This window comes from Papio anubis, chromosome 8 (assembly GCF_008728515.1).
Source record: "Papio anubis isolate 15944 chromosome 8, Panubis1.0, whole genome shotgun sequence".
NCBI classification, from domain to species: domain Eukaryota; kingdom Metazoa; phylum Chordata; class Mammalia; order Primates; family Cercopithecidae; genus Papio; species Papio anubis.
In genome coordinates this window covers 118,514,559-118,530,882 of record NC_044983.1, presented here as the reverse complement: position 1 = coordinate 118,530,882, position 16,324 = coordinate 118,514,559, and the positions used below count along the sequence as shown (strand labels likewise).

The 16,324-nt window shown below is 49.1% G+C and overlaps 1 protein-coding gene and 1 non-coding gene across 2 annotated transcripts in view; one reads left to right on the top strand and one right to left on the bottom strand.

The window, feature by feature from the left end:
- FAM83A (family with sequence similarity 83 member A) overlaps window positions 1-11,405 on the bottom strand; it is a 28,809-nt gene extending 17,404 nt beyond the window's left edge. The window contains exon 1 of the mRNA XM_003903126.4: window positions 9,240-11,405. Coding sequence (XP_003903175.1) covers window positions 9,240-9,719 — 480 coding nt within the window. The 5' untranslated portion in view covers window positions 9,720-11,405. The remainder of the gene's footprint in view (window positions 1-9,239) is intronic.
- A 620-nt stretch (window positions 11,406-12,025) lies between these two features.
- Window positions 12,026-12,239, top strand: LOC116268793. The gene has a single exon (XR_004175949.1). It is a non-coding gene; the product is annotated as a small nucleolar RNA U3 (small nucleolar RNA).
- Window positions 12,240-16,324: the final 4,085 nt, after the last annotated feature.

Below are 16,324 nucleotides of genomic sequence, written 5' to 3'. Positions count from 1 at the left end.
AGGCAGTCATTAAAAATGTTAATTACTGCCGGGCACTGTGGCTCATGCCTATAATCCCAACACTTTGGGAGGCCGAGGCGGGCGGATCATTTGAGGTCTGGAGTTCGAGACCAGCCTGACCAACATGGTGAAGTCCCCTCTCTACTAAAAAAAAAAAAAAAATTATTATTATTTTTTTGAGCTGGAAGCCCACGCCTATAGTCCCAGCTACTGGGGAGGCTGAGGCAGGACAATCGCTTGAACCCAGGAAGCGGAGGTTGCAGTGAGGCGAGATCACGCCACTGCATTCCAGCCTGGGTGACAGAAAGAGACTCTGTCTCAAAATAAATAAATAAATAATAAATAAAAATAAAAAATGTTAATTACAATGGTTATGTAGAAGCTATAAGACAAGGTGAAATGTTTATAGCCTGAAGTTAAACCTGCTCTATAATCTCAACAAATGTGTGTTAACAATGAATTAAGTGAAGAAAGAAAACAACATAAAGTAGAAGTGTGTCCATGATGACTGCCAGTGAGTGAATACAGATACAGTCAATGGCACTCAATGGCGGAGACACAGAGTAATCCGTCATTAGGTGACTTCTTCATTGTGTGAACATCATAGAGTATATTTACACAAACCTAGATGGTATATATGTTCATATATATATATATATTTTTTCACATGGAAAACCAAATGTCCCAGTACCATTACTGAATATTAATCATTTCTCCTATTTCATCTGCAATGTCAATGTCAAGTGCATATCACGTTTCTGTGTATGCTCCATTATAATCTTTTCCTTCCTTCCTTCCTTCCTTCCTTCCTTCCTTTTCTTCTTTTCTTTTCTTCTTTTTCTTTCTTTCTTTCTTCTTTCGTTTTCTTTCTCTCTTTCTTCTTTCTTTTTCTTTCTCTCTTTCTTCTTTCATTCTTTTCTTTCTTCTTTTTCTTCCTCTTTTTTTTTTGTTCTGTAGACATGGGGTTTCACTATGTTGCCCAGGCTGGTCTCAAATTCTTGGGCTTAAGCAATCCTTAAGCCTCAGCCTCCCAAAGTGCTGGGATTACAGGAGTGAGCCACTCCACCTGGTCCATTATAATCTTATGGGAGCACTGTCATAGATGTGGTCTGTTACTGACCAAAATGTCATTATTCCGTGCATGATTGTAGATAAGCCCAAAGCAAAAACTAGCAGTCATGTTAGGATGGGGCATGTGAACCCAGAAAATGAGACAGGTCTCAGTTCATTTAGAAAGTTTATTTTGCCAAGGTTGAGGACGTTCCTGAGGAAGTCCTGATGACATGTGCCCATGGTGGTCGGGGCACAGCTTGATTTTATACATTTTAGGGAGACATGAGACATCGATCAATATATGTAAGAAGCACTTCGGTTCGGTCTGGAAAGGTGGGACAACTTGAAGCAAAGGCAGGAAGACTCAAAGCTGGGAGGGAGCTTCCAGGTCACCGATAGGTGAGACACAAACTGTTGCATCCTTTTGAGTTTCTGATGAGCCTTTCCAAAGGAGGCATCAGATATGCATCTATCTCAGTGAGCAGAGGGGTGACTTTGAATAGAATGGAAGGCAGGTTTGCCCTAAGCAGTTTCCAGTTTGAGTTTCCCTTAGTGATTTTGGGGGCCCAAGATAATTTCCTTTCACAGGGAATATGGCCATTCACTTTTTTCATTTACCTGCAATAATAATGTCCCATTCTCTTTCTAATAATTGCTATATATTTTTTAAACCACTGCCATCTGGGAAGTGGCAAAGGAAAGAGAGGTGTCTCGCTGGCAGGCCAAACTGATAGCTGGTATCCACTTGGAATCTACTTTCTGTGATGTGGACGGATAGCCAGACAGGAGAGGGAACTCCTCAGAAATTGCTCACCCTGGGCAGGAAATCGGAAAAGATGTTCTAATAATGAGGGTGTGATCATTAGAACCATGGCCCTGTAATCACACAATTAATTGTCTTGCACACATGTAGCCTTATGGCACCGAAAGCAGCTTAGGCTTTCCCTGTTGGCTGAAAGATAAATGCCTCCTCTTCCAAGGTATTGACGAAAGAGACCCTTGCCTCCCTGCCTGATAGGTCAGTAAGTACTTCCAGTTCTGTGCCAGTGACTCACCATTTTCCTGAGACAGGGCTGGGTGAGCTGGTGAATGAACAGAGACGGGGCAGGTTTGGAAATAACCCAGCATCTTGAATTAAAGGATGCTTGGAAATACAGGCTCACCCTGTCTAGGGTTATCTTGTTTGCTTCCTGTTGGGATTGTCTTCCAGCTGGATTAATTTGAAGCCAGTAACTGGTTTGGACCACTGTTCTTCCTTAGAAGGTATAGTGGGTTGAAGGCTAGGCACGGTGGCTTATGCCTGCAATCCTAGCATATTGGGAGGCTGAGGCTGGTGTATTGCTTGAGGCCAGGAGTTCGAAATCAACCTGGGCAACATGGCGAAACCCCATCTCTACTAAAAATACAAAATCAACTCAGTGTGGTGGCACACGCCTGTAATCCCGGCTACTCGGGAGGCTGGGGCAGGAGAATCGCCTGAACCTGGGAGGCAGAGGTTGCGGTGAGCCGACATTGCACCACTGCACTCCAGTCTGGGTGACAGAGAGAGACCCTATTTCAAAAAAAAAAAAAAAAAAAAAACAAAGAAAGAAAAAGAAGGTGTAGTGCGTTGAACGGTGTCTCCTCAAAAGAAAAGAAACGTCCAACCCCGACCACTAGAACTATGCATATGCCCTCATTTGGGAAAAGCTTCTTTGCAGATGTAACTGAGTAAAGGATCTCAAGATGATTATCCTGGGTTATCTGGTGGGCTCTAAATCCGATGATACGTGTCCTTATGAGAGATATCAGAAGAGAAGCACTGGGAGAACAGGAGAAAGCCGTGTGAAGCCCAAAGCAGAGATTGGAGCGACGCGGCCATGAACCAGGAATGCCTGGAGCTACCAGAAGCTGGGACAGGCAAAGAAGAACGCTCTCCTCAGGCCTTTGTAGTGGGCTCAGCCCAGTGACGCCTGGATTTCTGACTTTTGGCCACCAGAACTGTGAGGGAATAAATTTCTGTAGTTTTAAGCCACAAAATGTGTGGTAATTTGTTATGGCAGCCCTAGAAAGCTAACACAAAGGGTAGCACAGAACCCAGAGAAAAAGCAATCTGTCTGGAGTTAGGGAACTTTGACACTCATCCTGATGCTGCTGGGAACTAGCCTTCAAATAAGTCAACACCTCTCCAGTACTCAGTCTCTTTACCTCTAAAATACGACACAGTAATAGCACGTTAGCTATCAGAAAAGATGGGTCTAACTGTGAACCCAGATAATGTGAATTACAGCACTATAAAATAAAGGTGATTACGTTAGTATATCATGTTTAGTTAGTATATATATAGAGTTAGTACGTTAGTATATATAGAGAGTTTAAAATATGACTCTCGGTTTTATGTGCATTGTTCATGAGAAAGTATGGGTAATGTTAGAATAACAGAATGCAAGAGTGTTGTTCTAAGCCAGGTTATGGAAGAGGGTTAAAATTAGTGCCCAGGCTGGGTGTGGTGGCACGTGTCTATAGTCTCAAGAGGCTGAGGCAAGAGAATTGCTTGAGCCCAGGAGTTCGAGTGTAGCCTGGGCAACATAGTGAGACCCAGCATCTAAAAAAAACCCAAAAAAACAAAAACCTAGTGCCACTCCTCTATGGGTATAAGCCAAAGAAACAGGATATAGAAGGCTGTGTCTTGTAAGGCCACTCAGAGAGACCAGCACAGCAGGGAGGGGTGCCGAGAGGCAGAAGGACACACTCTCCGTGACACCTGGCTGAAGAAAGAGGGTCTAGAAGTAGAGCCTGGCACACCCAGGAGTCCCGAGCTCCAGTGAGAGGGAGGCGCCCAGCCAGGCGATGCTGTCTGCGGGACCACAGCACTCTCAGGGCCATCTGTGGGGACCTCGCATCCTGGCTGAGAATTCCTTGCTCCTTGCCAGGCGGATGTGAGTTTCTCAGGGGCTGGAAATCCTCAGGGGAAATGAGATTTGGGTCCGGTTGGGGCCGCCATCCATGTTGGGCACAGTTGTTGGGGCCACTCAGCACCCCACCTCCACTCTATTTTCCTCTTTCTTTTTCTCGCCTATGTTTTGGTGATTTTTCTGAGCCTGCTTTTGAGGAATGAGTAATAACAACAGCAACTTTCTGTTGAGCACCTTCTATTAGTCCTGTGTCCACCTCAGATGCCTTTCACCACACCATGGCCCGGTTTCCAGATGAGGAGCGGAGGTGCAGATCACTTTCCGACTCCCCCGGGCTAGAATGCAGAGGTGGCCCAGACCCTCCCAGAGTCCACGCCTTGCACCTTCTGCTTCAGGACTAAGAGAAGGACTGATGTCCATCTGTCTGCCTATTTGTCTGTTTCCATCAGATACAGCCTGAGGAAGGGAGGGAGAAAGGAGGACATGCTAGAAAAAGAGCAATAGGCCTGGTGCAGTGGCTCACGCCTGTAATCTCAGTACTTTGGGAGGCTGAGGTGGGCGGATCACTTGAGGTCAGGAGTTCGAGACCAGCCTGGCCAACATGGTGAAACTCTATCTCTACTTAAAAAAAAAAAAAAAAGTTAGCTGGGCATGGTGGCACGTGCCTGTAATTCCAGCTACTTTGGTGGCTGAGGCACAAGAATTGCTTGAACCTGGGAGGTGGAGGTTGCAGTGAGCTGAGATCGTGCCATTGCTCTCCAGCCTGGGCAACAGAGCGAGACTCAGTCTCAGAAAAAAATATATAAATAAATAAAAAATAAAAATAAAATAAAAAAGCAATAATTCCAGCCCCCAGAGTTTCCCTGCCGAGAACATCATCCCATCTCATCCCCACTTCACTTTCTCCACTGGCCCCGGCTTGCCTGAAACACTCCCTGTCCATTTGGTGTCAGGACCCCCTTCCACTCTGAAAAATTATTGGTGATCTCAAAGAGCTTTTGTTCGTGTGGGTTATAGCTATTGGTGTTTGCCATATTGGAAACTAAAACTGAATAGTTTTTGAAATAGTTCTTTGTTATTAACAGTTATTTTAAAATATCAATAATAAACCCATTGTATGTTAACATAAAATAACAATTTTCATGAAAAAGAAATGTATTTTCCAAAACAATAACAAAAACGTGGTGAGCAGAGCGGCACTGTTTTGCATTTTTGCAAACCTCTGATGTCCGCACCTTCACCTCATCAGAGCTGCTTCTGCGTGAATCTGCTGCGAAGGGTTGTCTGGGAGGAAGTGGATGGGAATAATCTAGCCCCACATGGGATAAGTGGTTCGAAAGGGCAGGGTCTTACGGTCGCTGAAAGGGCCCCAGGGACCTCAGGGATCCCCCACACCACTCTTTGGGAACCACGGCTCTCAGTCTTTGGCTCTGACCCTGACAGCCTCTGTTCCTGTCCTCCCCCTTTATCACATCCCCAAGCTCTGGTCCCATCACCTCTAAGACACATGGGCCCTCTCACACCTCCTGGCTTTCACATGTGACCCTCCTTAGGTCTGGAATTGCTTTCCCTTCCTTCTCTGCGCAGCAAACGCTTACTCATCCTTTGAGACTCAACTCCGAGACCAACTCTTTCGTGAAGCCTGCCCTAATCCCTCTCTCCACCTCCAGGCACCAAGGGTTGCCCAAGCCTGGGACTGCCATCGTCTAATGCTTTCTCCTCTCTCCTAAGGAGCAGGTGGTTGGCAGGGAGCTCCCCAGAGGGAGGGATCCCTCTTGGTCCACTCTGGCATCCTGGGTGCGGGGGCACGTTAGGCTTTGTGGAATAAGGGAAGTGTTTTTTTTGAGACAGAGTAGTCTTGCTCTGTTACCCAGGCTGGAGTGCAGTGGCACCACCTTGGCTCACTGCAGCCTCCGCCTCCCATGTTCAAGCAATTCTCCTGATTCAGTCTCCCGAGTAGCTGGGATTACAGACATCTGCCACCACACTGAGCTAATTTTTGTATTTTTAGTAGGGATGGGGTTTCACCTTCTTGGCCAGGCTGGTCTTGAACTCCTGGCCTCAGGCGATCCGCCTGCCTCGGCCTCCCAAAGTGCTGAGATTACAGGTGAGAGCCACCGCGCCCCGCCTGGAATAAAGGAATTTGGGCATGAAGGGAAGGAAGGAGAATTCCTGCTTCTTTTAGAGTGGAAACTGCTCCAGGAAACACCTCTCAGGCTGGGTCTCTCAGTTTGTTCCCTTCCGACTCCGCTCGGGGGCTGAGGCTTAGGAGAGGGAGAATTCAAATCTATTTCCTCACTCTCTCCTATTCTTCTCGCCACCTACTTCCAAGGACAGCATAGGCTGAGGCTCCAGCTCCCCAGCTGTGTCTGTGGGAACTGGCTGTCCCCAAGTCCCTGCACATGGGGGTGTGTGTATGTGCATTTGTGTGCATTCGTGTGTGTGTACGTGTGTGCATATGTGCCTGTGTGTGTGACAGGGACATCACAAACCCTGCTTTCTACTCTTAAAAATTATTGGTGATCTCAAAGAGCTTTTGTTCATGTGGATTATAGCTACTGATGTTTGCCATATTAGAAACTATAACTGGCCGGGCGCGGTGGCTCATGCCTGTAATCCCAGCACTTGGGAGGCCGAGGTGGGTGGATCATGAGGTCAGGAGTTCAAGACTAGCCTGGCCAACATGGTGAAACCCCGTCTCTACTAAAAATGCAAAAATTAGCCTGGCGCGGTGGCAGCTGCCTGTAATCCCAGCTACTCAGGAGGCTGAGGCAGGAGAATTGCTTGAACCCAAGGGGTGGAGGTTGCAGTGAGCCAAGATTGAGCCACTGTACTCCAGCCTGGGGGACAGAAAAATAAAAAAAAAAAAAGAAAAGAAACTAAAACTGTGAATTGTTTGAAATAGTTCTTTATTATTAATGGAGTGCCTGTTAACCAATAATTATAACCAATTAATTATTATTGGGTACCTGGCAGACATCCAAACGGGTGAACCCCTGAGGGTCCCAGGACAACAGGGAATGGTAGGGACTGTGGCAAAGAGGACCCACCCAACGAAGCAGCCACAACTCCATGCCAGCAGAGCCCACCTGCTAAGAGGAGCTGCAAGTTCTTACTTTCGGGTAAAACCTTCAGATTTTTAAGTGTTGTCCTAAGTTCGTAACACATTGTGCTGGTCCAAAGGACATCAGTGGTCTCAGGGTCCTAGAGGTGGATGCAGAAGCCTCACTGGGTGTGGAGTGGGGAGGAGAGGGACTCAGCCAGGGGACTGTGTTTTACAAGCCCTAACCAGGCTTCCTTCCAGGGATCCTCCCTCGCCCTTCGAGCAGCTGTGATTGACAATTTCCCCCAACAGTATTGATCCCCACACCTCGGGAGAGCACTGAACTTCATGCAGAAAGACCAGAACTGGCACACTCAGGAACAGGCCTTTGGAGCCTGGAGGGACCTTAGTCCGGCATAGAAGCTGAACCCTGAGGAGTCCAGGGACTTGCCTGAGGGGGTGCAGCCAGCGCCGGGCTGCAAGGCAGCGTGGGCACTCCTGGCCGCCTGCCTGGACGCATCCTCAAATGCCGCCCTGCCACGGAAACATGAAACACTGCTCCAAGCAGCCCAGCTGCACTGAAAGCCAACGCCCCACCTGTTGTTACCTTCCACTAAATTTTCCAACTCCGCTCCCTCCCTCCTCCTCCACGCATGGCCTCTTCACCCTTGGTGGCTTTTTCTGGAACCTTAAGATTTCACACGGTATTGAACTTGGGAGGGAATTCAGTTATGAGACTGGGACCTAGCAAAAAACCAACCTAAACATCAGCACGGTCTTTTATGAGTTCTTCTAAGGGTAACAAAATAAATAATTTTAATGAGAGAGAGGCAGAGAGTGAGACAGGATTTTACAGACGATGAATGTTTTTCCTTGGGGTCCATCCTCCCCTACTCCTCTGCAGTATCAGGAGCGAGGGGTGGGCACCCACAGCCTGGTGCTGGAGTCATTTTGTGCACCTGGGATAGAACAAGACCCCAGAGGTCGAGTCCCTCCACTCATTTCCGGCTGACAGCAGGATGTCACTTGAGGCTGGAGATCCCGGGGCATTGGGAGAACTCCTGATCCAGCTCTTACGGTGCCTGAAGTCCTACCAGCCCAGCTCTGGGCTTGAAGGGCTTTTTCTCTTCTAAAGACACTTATCAAGGTGTGAAAATTCTGGGGAGAGAGAAACGCCCTCTGCTGCCTACCCCATCTTCTGCCTGGCCACTGGCTGGATTCAAGAGCCACAAGGTCATTTGTGGGCAGACAGGTCTTGGCAGAGTCTGAGAGGAGAAGGGGCAAAGGTGAGCCCAGCGGAGTGGTCCCCTTACATTTGGAAGTGCGGAGGTGGGTACCCCAACACAGCCTGGGGAATTCAGGAAAGGCTTACTGGGGAAGAGGCTTTCATGCTGGGTCCTGAAGCAGGAGTAGGTGTGCATCAAATGAAAAGCAGGGAAGGCAAGCGGGGCCAGGCAGAGGGAACAGCACACGCAAAGGCCCACAGACAAGCTCTACAGGGCACTTGGTATGGAGCAGGAGGAGGTGCGAACCATGCTAAGGAGTTTGCTCTTCCCACTGTGGGCAACTGGGAGCTACCAAAAGCTCTAAGCAGGGAAAAGACCAAATTAGATTTGTAGTATAGAAAAGTTTGCTCTAGCAGGGCACTGTGGCTCCCACCTTTATCCCAACACTTTGGGAGGCCGAGGTGGACAGATCACCTGAGGTCAGGAGTTCCAAACCAGCCTGGCCAACATGGTGAAACCCCATCTCTACTAAAAATACAAAACCCAGCCAGGCGTGGTGGCATGCGCCTGTAATCCCAGCTACTCGGGAGGCTGAGGCAGGAGAACCGCTTGAACCTGGGAGGTGGAGGTTGCAGTGACCCGGGATAGTGCCACTGCACTCCAGCTTGGGCGACAGAGCAAGATCTGTCTCAAAAAAAAAAAAAGAAAAGAAAAGAAGAGAGGAAAAGCCGCTCTACTGCAGTATGGAGACTGCAAGGATGGGGATCAAAATGGAAGAGGGGGCCAGGCAGGAAGTGATTGCAGGAGTTCCGGTGATAAGTGGTGGTGGCCTAGACCCCGGTTGTGACAGGTGGGATCAGGAGGTCAGTGGTCCAGGGCAAGGCGGACAGCAATGCCCCTCCATCTGAAGCCCCAATCATCTGGACTCTGACCCTGGGAGCAAAATGCACCCCTCTCCCTGCTCCATCAGCCCCCCATCCTCCCTGCTACTTAGCCACGGAGACAGGGTTTTGCCATTGGTACCTGGCTGGTCCGGGTGATGCAGCGGCGGACGAGGTCTCTGATGTTGTTGTGCTTGTCGGTCTGGAAGTACACGGTGGCGCTGGATTTATCCTTCAGGTAGGGCTTCTCAGCTGAGGCCCAGCTGTGCAGTAGGGCCGGCTCGCTGCCCTCTGAGGCCACGGGGAAGTAGGTGCCGGACTGTAGGGAGCTGGAGTCTAGTCCCTTAGGGCCTGTCTCTGCCCCTCCCAGGGTGTCTGGGGGACAGGGGCGCTCCCAGGCCTGGGCCTGGATGTACTGGGCCTCCACCGAGGACAAGAAGTCCACCTCGCCTTCCTGGCTGAGCACCCGCCAGTAGGCTTCAGGACCCCCATCCAAGAGGGCGTCCGTGGCCAGCCGGGCACTCTCGTTGTCACTAAAGTCAGCCCTAGCTGGCCGGACCCACTGGCTCTTGACATCTTCCAGACGCTTCCGGATTTTGCCCAGGTGCCTTGACCGGCTCATGCCGCCCGTCCCTGCGTGGTGCTGGGGGAGGCTGGCACGTCAGCTCCTCCAGATGTGGGAAGCAAATGGAACACACCACGGAGGAGTGGGGCTCCCACACCCCTGGGAGGCCGCCTGATCCCAGTACCGGCGTGCAGGGCACCTCCAAGAAGTGATTTACCGCTGTCCTGAGCAATGCTTCTCAGAACTCCTCATCTGCAGCCGAGGGATTGGCTTATCTCCCAGGGCCACCTGCCCTGCCCTCGGGCCGGGAGGGCTGGCTCAGACACCACCTTGGCACAGTCAGTCATGGGATATTTCCTCTCCTCCCAGCCGCAGGGGGAGGCGAAGGTGAGCCGGCTTTCCTGCTGGGTTTCACAATTCTCCCTCAGGCCTTTGTTACCAAGCAGGGAGCCTCCCCAGCACCACCAGCCCAGCTGGAGGATGGGCCTGAAGGAGGCCTGCCTGCCTCTGCTCCCCTCCTGGATGCCTCGATTCCCACGCTGTGTCAAAGATGAGAATTTCCCTGTGACGGGAAAGATGCCATCCCTGAGATGCCTCCCCCAGCCCCGTGTGAGGAGGGAGCTGGACACGGGCCAGGGAGAGCTGTAGACCAGGTGTGCCTCCTCTCCTTGGTCACGCCCAAGTGCCCACCCCTCCCTGCCCTATGAAGGAGCTCCTCTCTCCCATGCCTTCTCAAGTGTCATTGTCATTGTCCTGTTTGCAGAGACCGCAAAGAGTTTCCAGTTCTCAGGCCAACGCTGCCTTGCTGGAAGAGGCTGCTTGGAACACCGTCTGGAGAACGAGCCGAGGCTGCCCGCAGCCCACGAGCCCAAAGGACCAGTCGGTCTTGGTGCTGGAGCAGGAGGAGCAGCACGTGGGTCTGAAATCCATGAACTCTGAGGGGAGTGACCACGTGTTCTTTCCAGATCAGGTCGTGGCCTGACAATGGGATGAACTGCCTAAAACCCTGACTCTCTTTGATTGGGCTCTGGTGGAAACAGGTTCTGAGACTAGGATTTGAGTACAGGTGGTTAATCAGAAGGTCATTCTGAGAAGCACAGAGAGGAGTGGGAAAGAGAGACGGGAAGGGAAGGAAGCCAGGTCAGGTGAAGGTGATGAGCAGGCCACTGTTGTGGACATCTGGGTTCATGGACATCTGTGGGGACATCAGGGGTTTCCAGCCTGTGGGAACCTCTGAGTGATGGTGGCAAATACATCTTAAGGTTTTCCTGCCCAAAGGGTGAGAAAGCTGCAGAGTTTATCTAAGGAGTCCTAGTTATCATTGGCTGAGGGCTGCTCCTGGAGCCAGTTCACCAAGCACAGCCCTGAACCCAGAGAAAGTCTTCAGGCAGTGTCAGGTGCTACAGGCAGAGAGTGCTGTGGGAGTGGTGAGGAGGGAAGAAATTAAAGCAAGGCCCTGACGCTATCTGCTCAGGGACGACAGCAAGAAATCAGGACTGTGTGGTCTTCAGAGAGCCGGGATATGGTAAGAACTTGATGTCTCTCAGTGGCATAGCCATTCTTTGGAGAAAAACAGCCGTGAGCACCTGTAACCCTACTGTAGCTGTGGTCCTTGTGCCTCAGCCCAGCAGTACCACAGTGTTTTTTAAAGTGCGGTGTGGCCAGGCACAGTGGCTCATGCCTGTAATCCCAGCACTTTGGGAGGCCGAGGCAGGTGGATCACTTGAGGTCAGGAGTTCGAGACCAGCCTGGCCAACATGGTGAAACACTGTCTCTACCAAAAATACAAAAATTAGCCGGGCCTGGTGGCTTGGGCCTGTAGTCCCAGCTACTCGGGAGGATTAGGCAGGAGAACTGCTTCAACCCAGGAGGCAGAGGCTGCAATGAGCCAAGATCACACCATTGCACTCCAGCCTGGGCAACAGAGCAAAACTCTGTCTCAAAAAATAAAATAAAATAAAATGAAATAAAATAAAAGGAATCTCTTCTCTCTCTCTTTTTGGAACATCGAAGGAATCCAATTCATAATCTTGAGCAATCCTCTATTCTATTTTATCTATTCCCTACAATCCCTGGCGGTCAAAGAGGACAAACCCAATAAACTCTCTCTCCCATTGCCTTTTGGATCTATGCCCGTTCCCTTCCGCCTTTTGCTAACTCTTGCTTCTGTAGATTGATGCAAGCCCTTTTCCCACATCCTCCTCCCATCTTCCCTCCTCTCTGGTCTGGTCTGTGTCCTCCTCAGGCCATTCTCTGTTCCTGCATCACCCAAGTCCTGTCCCCAGTCTAGCGAGATAGACCCCGGGGCAGGGCAGTGGTCCATGGATTTGCTCAGCTTCACTCCATGGCTCCGAAGCTGTCCATAGACTACTCTCAGCGACCAGTTCCTGAATTCATTACTAGAGAAGTTTCTCTGAACGTGTAGAGCCCTGGGAACCAGGAGGGGAAGGTGAGCGTTTTCTCCTGAGCATGAGGTGGCTTTAGGTATTGCTTCATGGCAATTTGGCACCTGCCATGTGCCATTGAAGATGGTTCTTATCTTCCTCTGAAAGAGGAAGAGGACACAGTCTGAGTGGTTCTCATTTATGTTAATTTTTTTAAAAGTTGTCAATTGCTCCCTGTTGCCTATTAAACTAAGTGCCAAGTCTTGAGCCTACCTGAGACCCTGCACAAAATGGTCCCGTATGTTCATTCGAGCCTGGCTTCTCCTGTACTTGGCCATCGCTGAGTGCTCACTGCTTGCTGGCTCTCTGTGCTGAGGGAGAAATGAATTATTAGTCCTCATTTCACCAAAGAGGAAACCAAAGCTCAGAAAGGTTGAGTCACTTGCCCAAGATCACACAGCTGGTAAATGGCAGAGCCCGTGTACTTTCCACCATTCCAAGCTTCACTTTTTTCTTTCCCATTCCCCTTCCCTTTCTATTTACAGCGCATTACAAATCCTCTTATTGGTTCCTGAATATGCATGGGGAGAACTTTAAAAGTAGGTGGGTATTCTGGGGTTCTCCTTTCACCTGGACCTAATTCTCTTTCTTGGTTGAATAAATGTTTGAGTGTCTCCCTGAGAGAGAGGTATCTGTGACCATTTTCTCCTTGTCCTCTCACAGAGCAGCTCTTGAAAACAAAACAAAAACCCGAATCTGAATGAAACTTCCCCTCTAGAGTCCTGCTTCTGTCCCCAGCTCTTGGTCCTCACACAGACCCAGAGATTCCAGTTGAATCAAGATGAATACATGTTGGTGTCACTCATCCTCCATCCCTGGCAGACATTACTAGTTGATCATAGGATTCTGCCAGTGAGTTGAAAACTGTTCTTTTGCCACTCTTTGTAGGGGTTATCTTAGTCCATTTTATGCTGCTCTAACAGGATGCCACAGACTAGGTGATTTATAATGAACAGAAATTTATTTGGCTCATGGTTCTGGAGGCTGAGAAGTCCAAAAGCATGGTGCCAGCAATGTGGTGAGACCTTCTGCACTGTACATCCCATAGTGCAGGGCGGAAGAAAGAGAGAGAAAGAAGGGGCCGAACTCATTTTAACAAACCCACTCCTATGATAGTGACATTAATATATTCATGAGGGCAGAATACTCACGGTCTAATTACTTCTCATTAGGCCCCACCTCCCAACACTTTTGCACTGGGGATTAAGCCTCCAACGCATGAACTTTAGGAGACACATTCAAACCATAGCAGGAATCACAGAGAAGTCCTCACCTGAAGGAATGCTGAAGGTACTGCAAGCTCTTCAGTTACCGAGGAGAAAACTGTAGCCCAGAAAGAGGAAGTGACTGTTCTCAAAGTCATCAAACTGGTTGGTGATTCTCATCAGCTTAGTCTCTCATCTCTTCTCTGCAGCCCAGCCCTGTGAAGTGTCCTCATTCTTGCCCGCTGCAATAACAAACTTCCCCAGCTAGGATTGCACTTCTGAACCAGGAAGTCTGGCCAGCTGTTGAACTGCACGTTCATACCTTGAAAAATCCTTATCAAGGAGCCCTCAGTGACAGGCACTGTGGATTATGGAGGACTCCACTTCCCTTCTTCCTTCCTGTGGCCATCTGAAGTGTGGTTGTCTCCTTTTCATGAGGTCATCCAACAATCAGAGAAAGGATGAGAAGCCAGACTCCTGTTAATAAATGAGTGGCATATTGGGGCTTCCTGAAGATTCCATTTATCTAGGACAGTGGCACTCAGCTGGAGGCGATTTTGGACCCCCATCCAGGGGACATCAGGCAACGTCTGTAGCCATTTTCGGTTGTCATTCTGGGGGCGTGGGTTGCTAACTGGCGTTAGTGAGAATAAGCCAGGGGGTCTGCTACATCCAACAACACACTGGAAAGTCCCCCACAGTACAGAGCTGCCTGACCCAGAACACGTGCAGCGCTGAGGAACACCCTTACAGGTGACCGATGTGGGGATCCCAGTCTCCTGCCATTGTTCAGTCTGTTCCCCCAGTCCTTCCCTCCACCATCATAACTTATTCAAATCTTTCCCAGCGTTCAAGGTCTATCTGGAATCTGACCTATGCTAAGAAGCCCCCCTGGTGAATTACCAAGCGGCTGTAACTGCTCCTCCTCTGGTCCGCAAGGCGTTTGTAGAATATGTCTCAGGCAGTCTTGTCCTGGTCATGGGTGTATTGCCCCATCTCCCACTGCTTCTAATTCCTTGAGCAGTGCAATGGCAAAAGGCTTACATGAACTCTGAGTTGGGCACAACTGTGTCCAGACTGTGCCTATGATAGGGGACCTCAGGAAGGTATCATAGAGGACCTCACTGAACTTCACTCTTCTCGTCCCTATAGTGACAGCTAACATTTGTGGGGCACGTCCTATGTGAGTGCGGTGGTGTCCTACGTCATTTTCATGTGCTAACTCACTTCAGCCTCATGACAACCCTGTGAGTAAATGCTATTATCATTCCGTTTCATGCATGAAGGAAATAAGGCACAGCGGTAACCTTAAAGGGTGTGAGATCTAAGGGCGCTGCACTGGGTGGTCAGTGAACAAACCTTGTCCAGTTTCTGCTTGGCTCTTTAGCCGGAGAGAGTGCCAGTGTTTCTTTCTGAGTTTTCTACATCATTGATGTTACACTCTCCTTACAATTTTATATATCTTGCCTTCTTTTTTGCTTAGCATTACTCAGAAGTGTCTTTTCCATGTCATTAAAAGTGTGCATGCTTCCCTGCTCCACACTTCCCTTCTCTTTTCTTCTGGAACAAGTCAGTCCTAAAGCCAATGGGTGGGTCAGAGCAAGGTGGGTGTCAGCGGTGGGAATGGGCTTGGTGGCTCAGAGCATGTGTTGGAGCCCAGGCCAAGTGAGGAGGTGCAGGGGACTGAGGGGGTGAGGGAATGTCTGCATAGGGTGTGAGGGTGTGTCCTCACAGGGGCCAGTCGGAGACCAAACAGGGCAAAGAGGGTGTCCATGTGGGTAGGGGAGCTGCCTAAAAGGGGTGTCAGAGCTCTAGCAGGAGGAGGTGGGGGAAGATGGGAGATTGGTTACCTACAGGAGCATTGATCAAATAAACAAATAGATTAAAGGTAAGGGAAACCAGGTTTCTTATTGTCAGAGCAGGGAGCACACATGGAGAAAAGGGGGAAACTGAAATGGACTTCTTAGATATGAATTGGAGGCACCAATTGGAACTCACAGCTTTCAATAGAGATAGATAAACTTAGATAGATAAAAAATATATATATATAATATTTCTAGAATTTGTTTTCTGTATTTATATTCTATTCATTTATAATATGTATTATAGATTCTCCTGTTCTGTCTGCTGACAGTGACGCTCAGACTGCAATGTGTGCCCAGGGCTTCTTGGAGAAATGGCCGATTTCAAGTCCAGAGCAGACGAAGTACAAAGTGATCATGGAGCATCTCACGCCAGAAAGCAGGAAGGAGCTCAAAGAGTGATGAGGCCATGTCAAAAAGACATGCAAGCCAACTTGGAGGGGTTCCCACTGGCTTACCTGGGACAATCTGAGCATGAAAATCATGGCCATAAAGGATTATAATGCATGAAATAATGTAGGAAACCACAAGACCAGACTAATACAAATAAACACATATTTTGAAAGTTTGAGAAGGAATGGGATGAAATTTCATATAAACTCCCGACAGGGCGTGGTGGCTCACACCTGTAATCCCAGAATTTGGGGAGGCCAAGGTGGGTGGATTGCTTGAGCTTAGGAGTTTGAGACCAGCCTGAGCAACAGGGTAAGACCTTGACTCTACCAAAAAAACATTAGTGTGGTGGTGTGTGCCTGTAGTCCCAGCTACTCGGGCAGCTGGGGCAGGAGGATCACTTGAGCCCAGAAGGTCCAGGTTGCAGTGAGCCGTGTTCGTGCAAGGCACTCCAGCCTGGGCGACAGAATGAGTCCCTGTCTCAAAACAATAAAATAAAATAAAATAAAATAAAAATAAACTCCCCATAAAATACTTGAAAATTACAAAGGAGAACAAGATACTTTACAACACAGACACTTATCAGACACCACCCTAATCAAGGGATCAAAGTCACCCTCATTAATAAAGGGACAAACTGAAATCTTGAGCCACCTGAGAGGATGCAACAAGATGACAGAATCACTTCTGTGATGTTCCTGGCAAAGATACATGATCAGAATTGAATTAGGAGGAAATATCAGACAAAGCCAAATGCG